This window comes from Archocentrus centrarchus, chromosome 1, assembly GCF_007364275.1.
Source record: "Archocentrus centrarchus isolate MPI-CPG fArcCen1 chromosome 1, fArcCen1, whole genome shotgun sequence".
NCBI lineage: Eukaryota > Metazoa > Chordata > Actinopteri > Cichliformes > Cichlidae > Archocentrus > Archocentrus centrarchus.
The window spans coordinates 10,685,230-10,698,494 of record NC_044346.1 but is presented as its reverse complement, the minus strand read 5'-3'; the positions used below and the strand labels follow the sequence as shown (position 1 = coordinate 10,698,494).

General features: G+C 40.2%; 1 protein-coding gene across 1 annotated transcript; it reads right to left on the bottom strand.

The window, feature by feature from the left end:
• Positions 1 to 1,297: 1,297 nt before the first annotated feature.
• Positions 1,298 to 13,129, bottom strand: LOC115788107 (monocyte to macrophage differentiation factor 2-like). Its single transcript, XM_030741019.1, has 7 exons — positions 12,720 to 13,129; positions 7,533 to 7,614; positions 7,160 to 7,320; positions 6,894 to 6,968; positions 5,681 to 5,782; positions 5,283 to 5,352; positions 1,298 to 5,190 (listed from the first exon to the last, which is right to left on the bottom strand). Exons 1-7 carry the CDS (start codon positions 12,731 to 12,733, stop codon positions 4,987 to 4,989), a joined length of 708 nt encoding a protein of 235 aa, XP_030596879.1. The 5' UTR covers positions 12,734 to 13,129; the 3' UTR covers positions 1,298 to 4,986.
• Between the last annotated feature and the right edge of the window lie 136 nt (positions 13,130 to 13,265).

Below are 13,265 nucleotides of genomic sequence, written 5' to 3'. Positions count from 1 at the left end.
CTCAGGCAGTCAGAGTTGGTACCAGGACATCAGAAACAAAGACAGTGAGCACTGGGACCCCACAAGGCTGTGTGCTCAGTCCTCTCCTGTACACCCTCTTCACCTACGACTGCATCCCCTCCCAAAGCAACACCTCCATCGTCAAGTTTGCTGATGACACCACCGTCATTGGGCTGATTACTGGGGGAGAGGAAGCAGCTTACAGGGAAGAGGTGGCCCAGCTGGTGTCCTGGTGCCAGGAAAATAATCTCTCCTTAAATACAGAGAAGACTAAGGAGATGATTATTGACCCGAGGAAGAGAAGAGACCAGCATGCTCCATTATTCATCAACGGGACTCAGGTGGAGAGAGTGAAGACCTTCAAATTCCTTGGCACCCACATCAGTGAAGACCTCACCTGGACCTACAACACAGCACAGACTGTCAAGAAAGCTCAGCAGAGACTCTTCTTCTTAAGGAAACTGAGGAAATTCGGATTATCCCCCAAGCTCCTCAGCAACTTTTACAGATGCACTGTGGAGAGCATCCTGACAAACTCCATCACGGTGTGGTATGGAAACTGCACCAGTCAGGACAGGAAGGCTCTCCAGTGTGTCATCAAAACAGCACAATTCATCTGTGGAGCTGCCTTCCCATCACTACAGGACACTTATAATACCCGGGTAATAAAGAGGGCACACAACATCATCAAGGACCGTACCCACCCACAGCACACACTCTTCACACTCCTGCCGTCTGGCAGACGTTACAGGAGTGTAAAAGCAAGAACAACCAGACTAAAAAACAGTTTCTATCCACAGGCCATCAGGCTACTGAACCACTGACTGATTACCAAACTGTGATTACCTGCCTTTCTTTCATCTGTATATATCTGTATATATTGCACTTGCTTTATTATTTATTTATTTTTATTTTCTACTTTTACTTTCCTAATATACTAGTTCTTAAATTTTATTTTAACTTAGTTGCTTATTTCAATTGTTTGTAAAGCAGTCGCAAGTAAGAATTTCATTGCTCAGCATAACCACAGTGTTTTGCGGTGTACATGACAATAAACTTCTTGAATCTTGAATCTTGAATCTTGATGATGATTAATTAATCATGTGCAGGTGTGGGCAATTAATTTCCCCAAGGGGTTATAGGAGAAACTCAAATATGAGGTTAATTATATAAAATAAATCTGCCTTGATTTATTTCTGTGTTCTTAACAATGAATTTTGGTTGAATTAAAATGAATCAAAATTTTTCGTGAGCTCCTGTAGACAAAAAAAAGTAAAACTATGAAAGAATGACAAAGTGCATGAAAAAGCTTATTTATTACAAGAGAAATAGAAAAGATAAAAGCATTGTTGGCATCATATCGGCTTATCACAGCACAAAAAGCACCACAGACACAATAACCAATCTGAAAACTAGAATAAGGGGTGGGATAATATAATCAGTCCTGTAGGACAAGAAAGAAAACACCAGCAGGACTGAGAACAGAGTCAGCAGCTCCACAATCACAGAGTGTCTATAAACAATATACAGAGGGTCCACAAAAGCTTTATGGACATTTTATAAAGATCTTTACAAAGGCAGGTGGGCATTGTATGTCTGAATGAGACAGATACTGTAATCAAGACAAGACACACATCAAATCCTTTACTTTACCACAGCGCGGCCGAACCTGGCTTGGATACAATAAACAGGAAACTCTCAGTTATTTGGTTCATCCCAGAGACTCAAGTAAACACTGAGAGTATAAATACTCCAGTTTTAAAAAAGAGATCCACCATGTGACAAATGCAATTTCCTGCATGCAGCGGCCCATGAGTTTATTCCACACTCCCCAGCGACTGAAAATCCAACGTAAGAACTGATAAAGTGTTGCGTTACCCTCGGGTTATTTTGTCACTCTTTGCCTCGGGTTTGGTGTCATCATTTAGTTTTTGGACCCTAAGGTAAAACGTTTCATTCACATTTCTTCCTTTTTTATGAATATTTGGTGTGTCGAGGCAACAGTGGCTACGCAAAGAGGGCGATCTTTTCTTAGAAAAAAACCCAACTTGTTTTCAGTCCAGTTTTGTGCTGGTTGTCAGTTTGTAAAGTCTAAAAAGACTGAGGGAGACATGATCTACAGTTTGGATCTGAATCTAGGTTTTGTGTGTCGGCCTCAACATTAAAAATCTCATGAACTATACTGCACTTACATGTATAAATATCTCATATGTGTTTGTCACAGTGTTTGATTCAACTCCAAATGCAAACTTTTGTGGATTTTGCAGCAATTTTTTATTTATTTATTTTTTGGGGAGGGCAGCTTTTTTTAAAGCATTATTTAAAAATATTAAAGTATTACAGCTATAAAGATTGTAAATCATTTTCTATCTGAGCCCCCCCCAAAAAAGCTCCCTCTTACCTAGTTATTTTATAATAATATGTAAAGCTTGCAGAAAACTGGGCCAGCTGTCCTACTTGAGTAAACAGGTGAAACTGTATGAAAAGGTGCCAGCATTAAAAAAACAAAAAAACAGCTTCACAGAGATTTGATCAGAGCTGCAGCCAGCCAGAGCAGCACCACTGCTCCTTTAATGGACTTTTAAGCCCAAATTTTCTGACACACGGCAGCGAAACTATAATGAAGGACCCTTAAATACCAGCTGCTTCGACCTTTTTAAATCTTCTGGCCACATTAATCACACTCTACTTTGTCCTTCAAACCATGTGGCAGCACATACAGCGTAACGCTAAGAATACATACATATTTCAAATATATTTTGATGTGTTCAAAGTACATGCGCTCACATGTAAACATAGACTCAGCCAGTTAAGAGGCGTTGGATTCATGGTAGTCAGATAGTATAGGATACATCCAGGCATAAACACACTCACAAACACACACACACACACACACACACACACACACACACACACACACACACACACACACACACACACACACCTGAGATGCCTTTCATATTGGGCCAGATTGTTCAACAATACTATAGCTTCAGTTTCCTTTCAAGTGTGAAACATACATATACAGTAGTAGTGTGCTATCAGTTAACGGCAGTAAGTCTTCTGGCAGTGCTGAATCAGGTTTTCCCCTCTGAGGTCCAACCACGTAGTAACTGTCAAATGTTTTCCATTCGTTTAGGATGAAGACCGAGAAGGTGATCAAGTAACACTACGCGAACATCAGAAGAAAATATAGATGAAGTCGACATATACTGTACGTCTCCGATAAATACTGTATCGTCACATACTAAACCTAATGAACAACAGTAAACTATCAGAATTCAGTGTTTATGCTCAATAATCTACTGTGTGGAGCCTAGTAAATGTGGAAGCACATGGATAAAGTCTCCAAGACTAAAACTACAAATATCTGAGTGTTCAACTTAAATTAAAAAAAAAATCTACATTCTACAGTCATGTTAAAAACTGTTTGGAAATCACAGGAAGTCACCGACTGAAGCAACCATTGTTAAAAATCATACAGAGTACTACAGCGTAGATAGCACAACTAATAACAATAACAGTAATAATACTATCTAGAGCTCTGAATTGGAATAGTAAATTACTGATGTTGCTGCCTGATAAGTGTAATCAGACTAAACACGCCTTCTTTTAAGTATGATAACACTAAGATTAATTGTGAGTCAGTTCTGCTAATTGTAAACATTGCCTTCCTCTTGACAATAAGACAATGCCCTCAGTTCAACTTCTGTACCCTAAATCTGGGCGTGCACCACAGAGAGAGAAATCTCCAAGAATAGCAATTAACCCCTGAAACCAAATTCCTGCACAATACTGTAACAAGTGTAAAACTAAAATCATCTGAGGTCAGAAAGGGGAAAAAAAAAAAGTGTCCCAGTTCAGGAGCAGCCCGCCTTGAGGTTCAGATTCATTGCATTCATCCTTCATGTATACCGAACATGCCAGTTAACTGCTAAATGGTGCATTCAGTCGCCCTCATCGGCTCGTAAAGTTAGGAGGTATCACATCACAGGAGGTATTTCACTTCAGTCAGTCACTGGTTCGTAAGAAATTATTTAAACTGGGGACGATCAACTTACTATAATATTTCTAAATAGTGTCCTCTGGTTGTCCAGCTGCCAAAATCCTAATGACAGAAGATCTCAATGAATAAAATGCTTTGCCTCTCAGGCTGAATTGAAGGCGCAGTAACCCACTAGCAGGCTGATACAGGTGGATTTGGAATAGGTGTAGACACTGCAGAGATGATATGCACCTCATGTCTTTGACTTCATCAGTCATTATCCAGGGCAGCTGTCCTTACAAGGAGAGGCAGCACCATTCAGATTTCATGCAACACAAAGCAAATCCCCAAAATTGCATCAACTGCATTGCATTAAAACAGGGCTTAAATTTTCCTGTTCAGGACCATTTCTTCACGTTTTGCACTGTGCCATATTGCATTATGGTATTTTATTCTATTTTAGCACATTATCTTTTTATTTTATGCTTTAAAATACTCTGTGTAAACATGCTGCTATCTTTAGTAAAAATGCAAATAAAACATTCTCTACCTATGAAAGTTGTGATGTACACAGGACTTTACACCAAAAAAAATATCAAGTTCTTCACTGGCCTACTGTTATTATGGGGTCTATACTAAACCAAGCTCGTGGCTGTTCTTGTTGGCAGCCTGGATAATAGAAAGTGTTACAAATAAACTAAATCAATATTTTTCATTATCCTGGTACACTGCTGTCTGACCCGTATTACCCATTCATTCACTGGTTTGATGGCCACTTCAAGGCAACGTTTTGATGATTATACACGGAAAAGTTTGACTTTACGAACTGATGGGGGTGACACGAATGCACCATTAGTTTTGGTCTCTGTCATGCTAGAAAATGCACGTTTACCCCCCGCCAGCTTCAAGATGAGACAGCCCCTGAATTCGGACACAGCTAGGACCATCTCCTCGGAGCCGCACAAACACGGGAGTTACTTTTTGTGAGGTTGGTGCTGATGTCATCTGGAGGTGTGGACCTGATTGGGTGGCTGGGCGTAGAGGTACTTCCAGATGGCGTAGTAATGTATGGCTGCTCCCATAGCTACAAACATGTGCCAAATGGCGTGAGCAAATGGGACAATGCCATCACTTTTGAAGAAGACTATCCCCAAACAGTAGCAGGCCCCGCCGACCAGCAGCTCACACAACCCGGACTGCTCCGGCTGAGAAGAGGCATTAAGTTTATTATTTTTAAACTCTTAATGGGGGTCATTTTAAACCCAATCAGAGTAGCAGAATATGTGAGCAGCCTCACCATTGAGAGGATGACAAGAGCAGGAAAAACTCCCATCACTGAGTAGCAGATCAGCTCCATGAGCTTATACCTGTAACAGAAATGAGTTATTGAGCATGAAAAACAGCTTGGAGTAAGCTTAAACAATTTAAAAAAGAAGTTTAAATGTTTTACTTTGCTAAGAAAAGAAAGCAGGGGCATGTAAAAAGTCCTCAGTAATCTTTATTAGCATAAAATCTTTCTTCCATCCCTACGTGAACAGGTGACGTTCCACTCAGTGATCAGATGCAACTGAAAGCCCAGAAGCAGCTGGCAAGTCACTAAGATTATGCAGTCATAAAGGAGCAATCTGATTAGCTGGATACAGAGAGAGGCAGTTTAACCTGGACTTCAATAAATACATGAACGTTTGAACAGACCTCTCATGGAAGAAGAAGACGTAGGTGGTTCCAAAAGATGCCATGACCCACACCAACCAACGCATGTGACACGCCCAGGGACCCAGCTCTCGCAGGTTCAGCCTGTTAAAAACAAACAAACAAAAAAAACAACAGGAAGCTTTAGCTGCAAATATGTACAGGCTCACCAACGATATTAGTGTCTCATTAACTTTTAATTGAAGACCTCTCTCTAAAAGCCATCATTTTGAACTACCAGAACTACCATTTTGACACATGCAATGACTGCTATTCAGTCCTGGTGCTTTCAACTGAGGGATCCTGTAAAAATATATTACCACTCCCAAAACTGGAAATGGTTATTAAAGTTTTTGTCTTCCTTTCGGAGCCAAGATGCCATTACTCAATTACAGTTAGTTTAAAATTCACCAGAATTACTCACTCCTTATCAATGAAGCCTTGAATGATCTTGCTGATTTAACTATTAATGGCTTATGAGCCTACTAGACTTGTCACTGTAGCTAAAGTATGAATGGCATAAGAACAGAAGTCAATGCAGCTTTCAACCTGCATTCTGTCTAATGACCAGCCGGGGGCGTCTCCTCTAGTTTCAAAAAGAAGTCTGTCAAGAAGTTTATGAGTACAGTATGATGTTTAAATGGGACTTTAAAAAAAAAGTAAGCTAGATTATAAAGCAGGGTATGCTTTTGCTAGCTTGTCACTGACGAGATGCTGAGTTTGCAGTGGCTTCAGGTTTCCAGTCAAATCCGCTTGCTAGTCACATTTGATTTAAAATAAAAACAAGACAGCAACTGCTAAAATGGTCAAGCTGAGGTTCCTAAAAGGGACACCATGGCCATCTTTTATTTACAGTCAGTGTAACTTCATGATGACTGAGAACAGTTTTTTTTTCGGTTTTCTCACGTTGGACCCAGGCCGAGGAATCATTTCCCCTGCATAGTTAAGCCAGAAATCTCTTTTGGTTGCTTCTCTTTTTCTGGGCACAAGTTTTTGATATGCTATTTGATATGTAATATGTTTTTCTTTCATTTTTTTTTCTGTGCTACACCTGTTGCTGTAATGTTGATTTTTAATATTCTTTTGTGTCTTTATTCTTTTTCAGAGCCCAGCCTCAGTGTTGAAAGGAGGTATATAAATAAAATTTGAATAATGTACTTACTTATGTATACAGTTTACACACACCCACACATGCTTAGCAGGCTAGTTTTTTTACCAAGGGGCGTAGGAGGCAGCGATGAAGAAATAGATCACCATCCTGTCACACATGTGAAAACACTGCTCCACAGACCTGAAGACGGACCAGAAACAGCTCAGCAACAACTCAGTGACACTGTTTATGCAAGTAGCATCATTATTAAAGATTATATAATATTTAAAGTAATCCATTGCATCCCAAATATTGTGCTACAATGTGTGCCAATGCTTTGGTGTGTGTGTGTGTGTGTGTGTGTGTGTGTGTGTGTGTGTGTGTGTGTGTACCGTAGGTGGCTCTTCTTCCAGGCCACAGTGTGGAAGAGGGTAGAGATGATGAAGAGCGAGCTGAGCCCCGCCCCATACACCCAGGCTGACAGCCGCTCCCATTGGTCCTCTGACTGAAAGTGTAACACTGTGCTGCCCAGTAGGCTGGGGATTATCCATAACTAAATGAATTCATAGCATAAATGAAACACGAGGTACAAAAACACAGACAAGCAGGACTGACTTGTAAACATGGGTATGATGCTGCTGATTTTCACTTATTTCTCCTGGGCTTTATCACTTTCTTTGTTTGTTTGTGTGTGTGTGTGTGTGTGTGTGTGTCTGTGTGTGTGTGTGTGTGTGTGTGTGTGTGTGTGTGTGTGTGTGTATTTACCGCATGGGTGGCACAATTGGCAGCATGCTCATATTCGGTGGGCTGGTATCTCTTGTTAGGAGGAACACGACCGTTCATAAACCTGCAAATGATTGTGCATAATAAGTTCACATTTATTAACTGCTTCATGATATGAACTAAAATCTTTGTTTTGGTAGCACTTGGTAATAATGTGGCAATAGTTCTGTAATAATGTAGGGAAATAAGGCAGTAATAACACGTAATAACATTTAACAACCATGTAACTACTAAGGCAATAAGAGTAATAGCTTGGTATCCACCTTGTCTTTTAGCTCAGTAATATTAAATTGAAATGTATATAGTGGTGTAATAAGTAGAGGTAATAATGTGGTAACAATGGCAGTTAGTAACAGGATAATAAAATTGTGTTAATAATATGATAACCTGTGAGCAATAAAATGGTAATTTCCCATTGCTCATTAATAGGCTGATACTTATTACCTTCTAACTACACGGTGACTAGCGGATATTACGTGGCTTTTAGCTCCTACAGAAGGTAGTTTGTTATGTTTATTGAATTTACTCTAACTTGACATGGGTAAATTATTACCCTTTAGAAATTCCACTAATTTTCTGGAACCTGTCCAATCTGGCTTTAGAGCCTTTCATAGCACTGAAACAGCTTTACTAAAAGTAATCAACGATTCACTTCTTACTCTGGACTCGGGTGATGCGGTCTAGGTTTTATTGAATCTCACTGCTGCCTTTGATACACTAGATCATAAACTCTTATTATCACAGAATAGTTGGTTAGCACTGAGGGTGTGAAATGGTCAGTTCTACCGCTCCTTCTGTTCTTTATGGAGTCCCCCAAGGGTCTGTTTTGGGTCCAGTTCTTTTCTCTCTTTATTTACTCCCATTGGGGAGTATTATCAGGTGATATATTTCTTTCCATCAATATGGTTATGATTCTCATTTTTAATTTCCTTTGAAATCTCCTGGGTTTCTAACTACTCTTTTTAAATGCTTAACAGAAATCAAGAGTTGGACTGCTAATAATTTCCTCCAGCTTAATGAGGATAAAACTGAGGTTATCATTTGGGGTTCCTTTAAACTCTGAGTTTCGTTTTATTTTTCAGATGAATTGGGTCACTTAACGTGAAGAATCTGGGCATAATTTTTGACCCTGAGCTCTGTTGTTCTATTATCTGTTAAGCTTTATCATTTAAAAATTATTGCTAAATTCACATTCTGCCTAATCCCATACCTTTGTTTCATAGACTTGAATATTGTAATTTGCTGTATTGTGGCCCATTTTGAAGTTATTTAATTAAAGAGAAACACGCACATCCAAAAATTAACCAGGGTGCTGGATCCAAGCGAAACTCAATAAAAAAAAAAAGGAGGAGGTCTTCACACCAAAGAGATCCTTGGAAAAGTTTAATCCATCACGTTTCGGGGTGAAGTGCCCGAAACGTCACTGTTTTAATGTTGATGGATTAAACTTTTCCAAGGAGCTCTTTGGTGTGCGGACCTCCATTTTAAAGTTATCTCATCTCCAATTAGTTCAAAATGCTGCAGCTAGACTTAACTTAACTGGTGCTAATATATGTGACCCCCCCACCCCCCATTTTGCCACTGTTATTCACCTTCACACAATTCCTAGATCTCTTAGATCTACTGACAAACTCTTACGTCATGTTCTCCATTCAGCCTTGAAAGCAGCATTTATGTAAATGACACATTTTCACATTTGCTTTTATTTTACATTCTTCTACATCACAACATCTACAGTACATATATCACAGGCTGTTGGCTGCTGTTTTAAGATATTTATCTGAGAGGTTGCTGAGCTTTAAAGGGCATGTATCATGCTCAATTAAAAGTCCATATTTATTTTATGTTTATTGGACTCTACCTGAAGAACTTTGCATGAATCATGTCTCAGATATTCCTTATCTAACTTATACTGGACCTTGGCACAATACCCTTTACTCATCCTTTGTCTGAAAAAAGTTGTTCTCTCTTTAAGCCAACTTTCTTCTCATTGGCTGCCCCTCACAAGGTTTGAACAACAGGTGGGCGGGGCTTTGATTCTCACAGCCTTATTCGATGACCATATTAGGATATATATACTCTCAAAGGCATCATGTAAAGTTAAGAGTAAAAAAAGGAAAAGAAAAACTCAGTCTGAAGCCTGATGCTGATGTCATTGATATGAGCATGTGCCATTGTAATAGTATATATATTATAAGACTAATGGGTCAACTTCAATAGGAATTTGTAAGACTATATTTACTGTGTATGATATTTAAATCCACTTGTATCACAATTCTAATAATTCACCCCACACTCTCATTTTGCTTAGCAACACTAGTTCATGCTTCAACTTGTTGCCATGACTGCTGTTGCTTGGCAACAGTGGGTAACCACAGTGGCTTGATCTCTTTCAGAAACGGCTTACACCTACAGCCATGCCTACATTTTCTCTCTCTCTCTCTCATACACACACACACACTCTGATCTGTTCCTTTGAATACGAACACTCAGTACAGAAACTCAAACAGTTCGGGAGGTAGCACCCTGTCAGTGATGTCACTGTAGTCATGGAAACCACAGACAGGGATTGTCTTTTTTTTCCCTCCTTCCTCACAACAGAAAACTCCTCGCTTCTTTCATCCTCCCTCCTCCTGCTCCTGTTCCCACCACCACCACGGCTTCCCTCTCCTTACCGTTGATGAAATTAACATGCGGGAAGGCAACTGGACAAAGACATCCATGCAGACACACAAAACATAAACACATTCACATGTACACATGGACTCACAAAAAAAAGTCCCCTCCCTATTTCAAGTGCTGCATCTTACAGAGCCCGATTTCATAAGAGACCTAGATTTAACAATCTCTCTGTTCCTCACACACAGACTCACACACATGCACATACACATTGTTGTAAGACTAGTGAGAAAAGGGAAAGGGAATACCACTCAGCACCTAAAAAATTTGTTTTTATAAACCTAAATATATTTAATTTAAATAAGAGAGTGCAAACGCCTAACAGCTAACCATGCTGCACATCTGTGGAGCTGTGCATGCATGTGCCAAAAATTTTCCACAGCTGGCTGAATCACAAGTGGATATATAGGAACAATTCTTCAGTTTAAGATAAAAAGAGCAAATATTGCTCTTAAATTAGCTCCTGGTATATGTGTGATTGTTGTGCAACAGTGTGATACATCACAGAGCGTGTTCTCCTCCCACACAAGCTGTTTAAATCTTGCTGCAGTTTAGAAGATTTCAAAAAAAAAAAAAAAAATGATTATGATAAGATATTCCCGATCCTGCATGGACATGTTCAGGAGGAGAAATGAGCAAAGATAGCACCACCTTCATTTTTTTCCTTTCTCGAATTTGCAGCTGTTTTGCAGAGTGACACTCATTTGGATCTATTAATACTAACTGACCCAGCCCAGAAACACATCGTCCTGTCCCAAATAAAAGACTTCCTCACCCTGTAACCAACACTGGCCTCACACTGTCTAGCTGACTCTGTGTAGTGTGTCAGCGCCAGGCCCAGCAGGCTTGGCCAGGTCATTAATGACTTTATCAAGCTGGCTGATAATTAGCAGGCCAGAGGCCAGGCAGAGAGACACAGAAACTGGACAGAGCAGAGCTGTGGAAACATCACGGTCTATCTGTGCCTCTGTCTAACTGAACCACGGAGACCTCAGTCCAGTTAACACTAGACGTGACTTAACACTGCTTTACTTCATGCTGTCTTTGTGCAATCACATTAACTATTATAAAATTAATATTTGCACACTGCTGAAAATATCTGTCATGTAACTATCGCTGTAAATCAAATGTTTTGGATCAAATTAGAAATAACATAGATCAGTGAATCTAAATGGTGATTAAAATATGAGAATTTAAGCTATGTATCCCAGTGAACCTAACTGCATTAAACTGGAAAAATATTACCTCATTGTGCAAAATAGGGCTAAAATAGAAAATCAAAAACAGATGAATCTCTGTATCAGCTGTGAAGAAAAAAAAAATCCCATCAACAGTCTTGAGATTACCTGGTTTGGTCCAACTAACACATCAAAAGGCAAAAACAGTCCTTTTAAACTGATACACAACACAGAACAGCTGCAGTTAGTCACAACTGTGAAGACAAACCACAGAATATTTCACCCTTTTTTTTTTTTTTTTTTTTTGCTCATCTGAGGTCTTGATTGAATCATTTGAGGGTGTTGTCGACAGATAGCTAAAAAAGATAATCAAAGTCCAGTGGCAGAAAATTCTAATGGGTACATGTTCAACAGCATTTGAATGAATAAATCAAGAAATGTTACATAACAAAAGCAACCCATGAAGGTCTCCTGTACTGCATTGTGAAGCAGCTAAAAACACAGCTGTGGTGTACTCATAAAAGACAACTGACATCATATCTGATTAAGAAAAAAACAAAAATCACTATGATCAGTTTGCCTCAGCTCATAACAAGGCACACATGACTCAGTGTGTGAGCTGTGGGAATTACAGTGTTTGCTCGAGACGTAACAAAAACGACTCCCGTAATCCAGTAATCGCTTCAGTAGGCCTAATTTTTTTTTAAGCAAAACTACAAAAATATATGTGATTCTCATTTAGGAACTTTTTTTCCTACATCAATGAAAATTCACTATCCTTGGGTTTGGGGCCGGAAACAAGGCCAGGCTGTGGAAGTTGCTGTAATGGACACTTAACAGAATAATTAGCTGATAATGAACTGATAATGAAAATAATTCTTAGTTGCAGCACTGGTCTACTTTGTTTGCCCTCGGGACAGCCTCAGCCTAGATCCAGATGGCTTCTGTGGGCCAGATATGAAATAAAGTTGAAAAGGCTGAGGAAGAGGAGGGGATGGCCTATCCTATGCCACAAAGACCACAGGGACAGAGAAAAGGGAAGAGATAGCAAGATGTAGAGGAGGAGGAAGTGGCAAGTGCGTGTTTACTTAAAATGCTCTTCAAGAAAATAAACCCTGAGGCTGACTATTAAAAAAAGACATGACAGTTATGAGATATGTAGGAATGCTGAGTTATTTACAGCTGTTCCCAGTGAGCTTCACAGCATCCTCATCGTGATCACTACCAGGCAGCAAGTGATCAGTCTTTCTATCCATCTTCAGTCTCCAATCATAAATTCTGATATACAGTGACACGTAATGAGTTCACCTACCTTACAAGATTCATTTACAGAGAAAATAAGCAACAGTTGACAGCGGACAGACAGACGGTGTGGCCAAAGCCTGGATCCCCTCTGAGTGATGGGCGAATGAACCGCCGATATTTGATCAGTTCAGCTCAGATTTGCCACGGGAAGATTTAATGGAAGTTAACGAGCATGTCGCCTTCGCTCCGTCGTCGTCTTATCCTCATCTCAAGCAGCACTGGGAGACGGATGCGTCTCGACCCAGCTGCCTCCAGAGGGTCCAGTCCGGAAGTGTGGGCGTCCGTCGGTGGATGAGGGGAGAGTCTCGGTCGGTGCTGCTGCTGCTGATGGAGATGCTCTCTCTCCCTCTCTCTCTCTCTCTCTCTCGCCGCCGGTTCACCTCATCACGACTCGGTGAGGGGGGGTGTTCTTCATCACTGAAGGCTGCCACATCATTTTCTGATGAGGGGCTGATTCAGAGCGCAACAAATTCGTGCCTGCAGTTCCTGCTTTGCTCTCTAGGTGGAGGTGCAGGCGTCCTATTAAGGGGTGATTATGTAATAGCGTGACGAC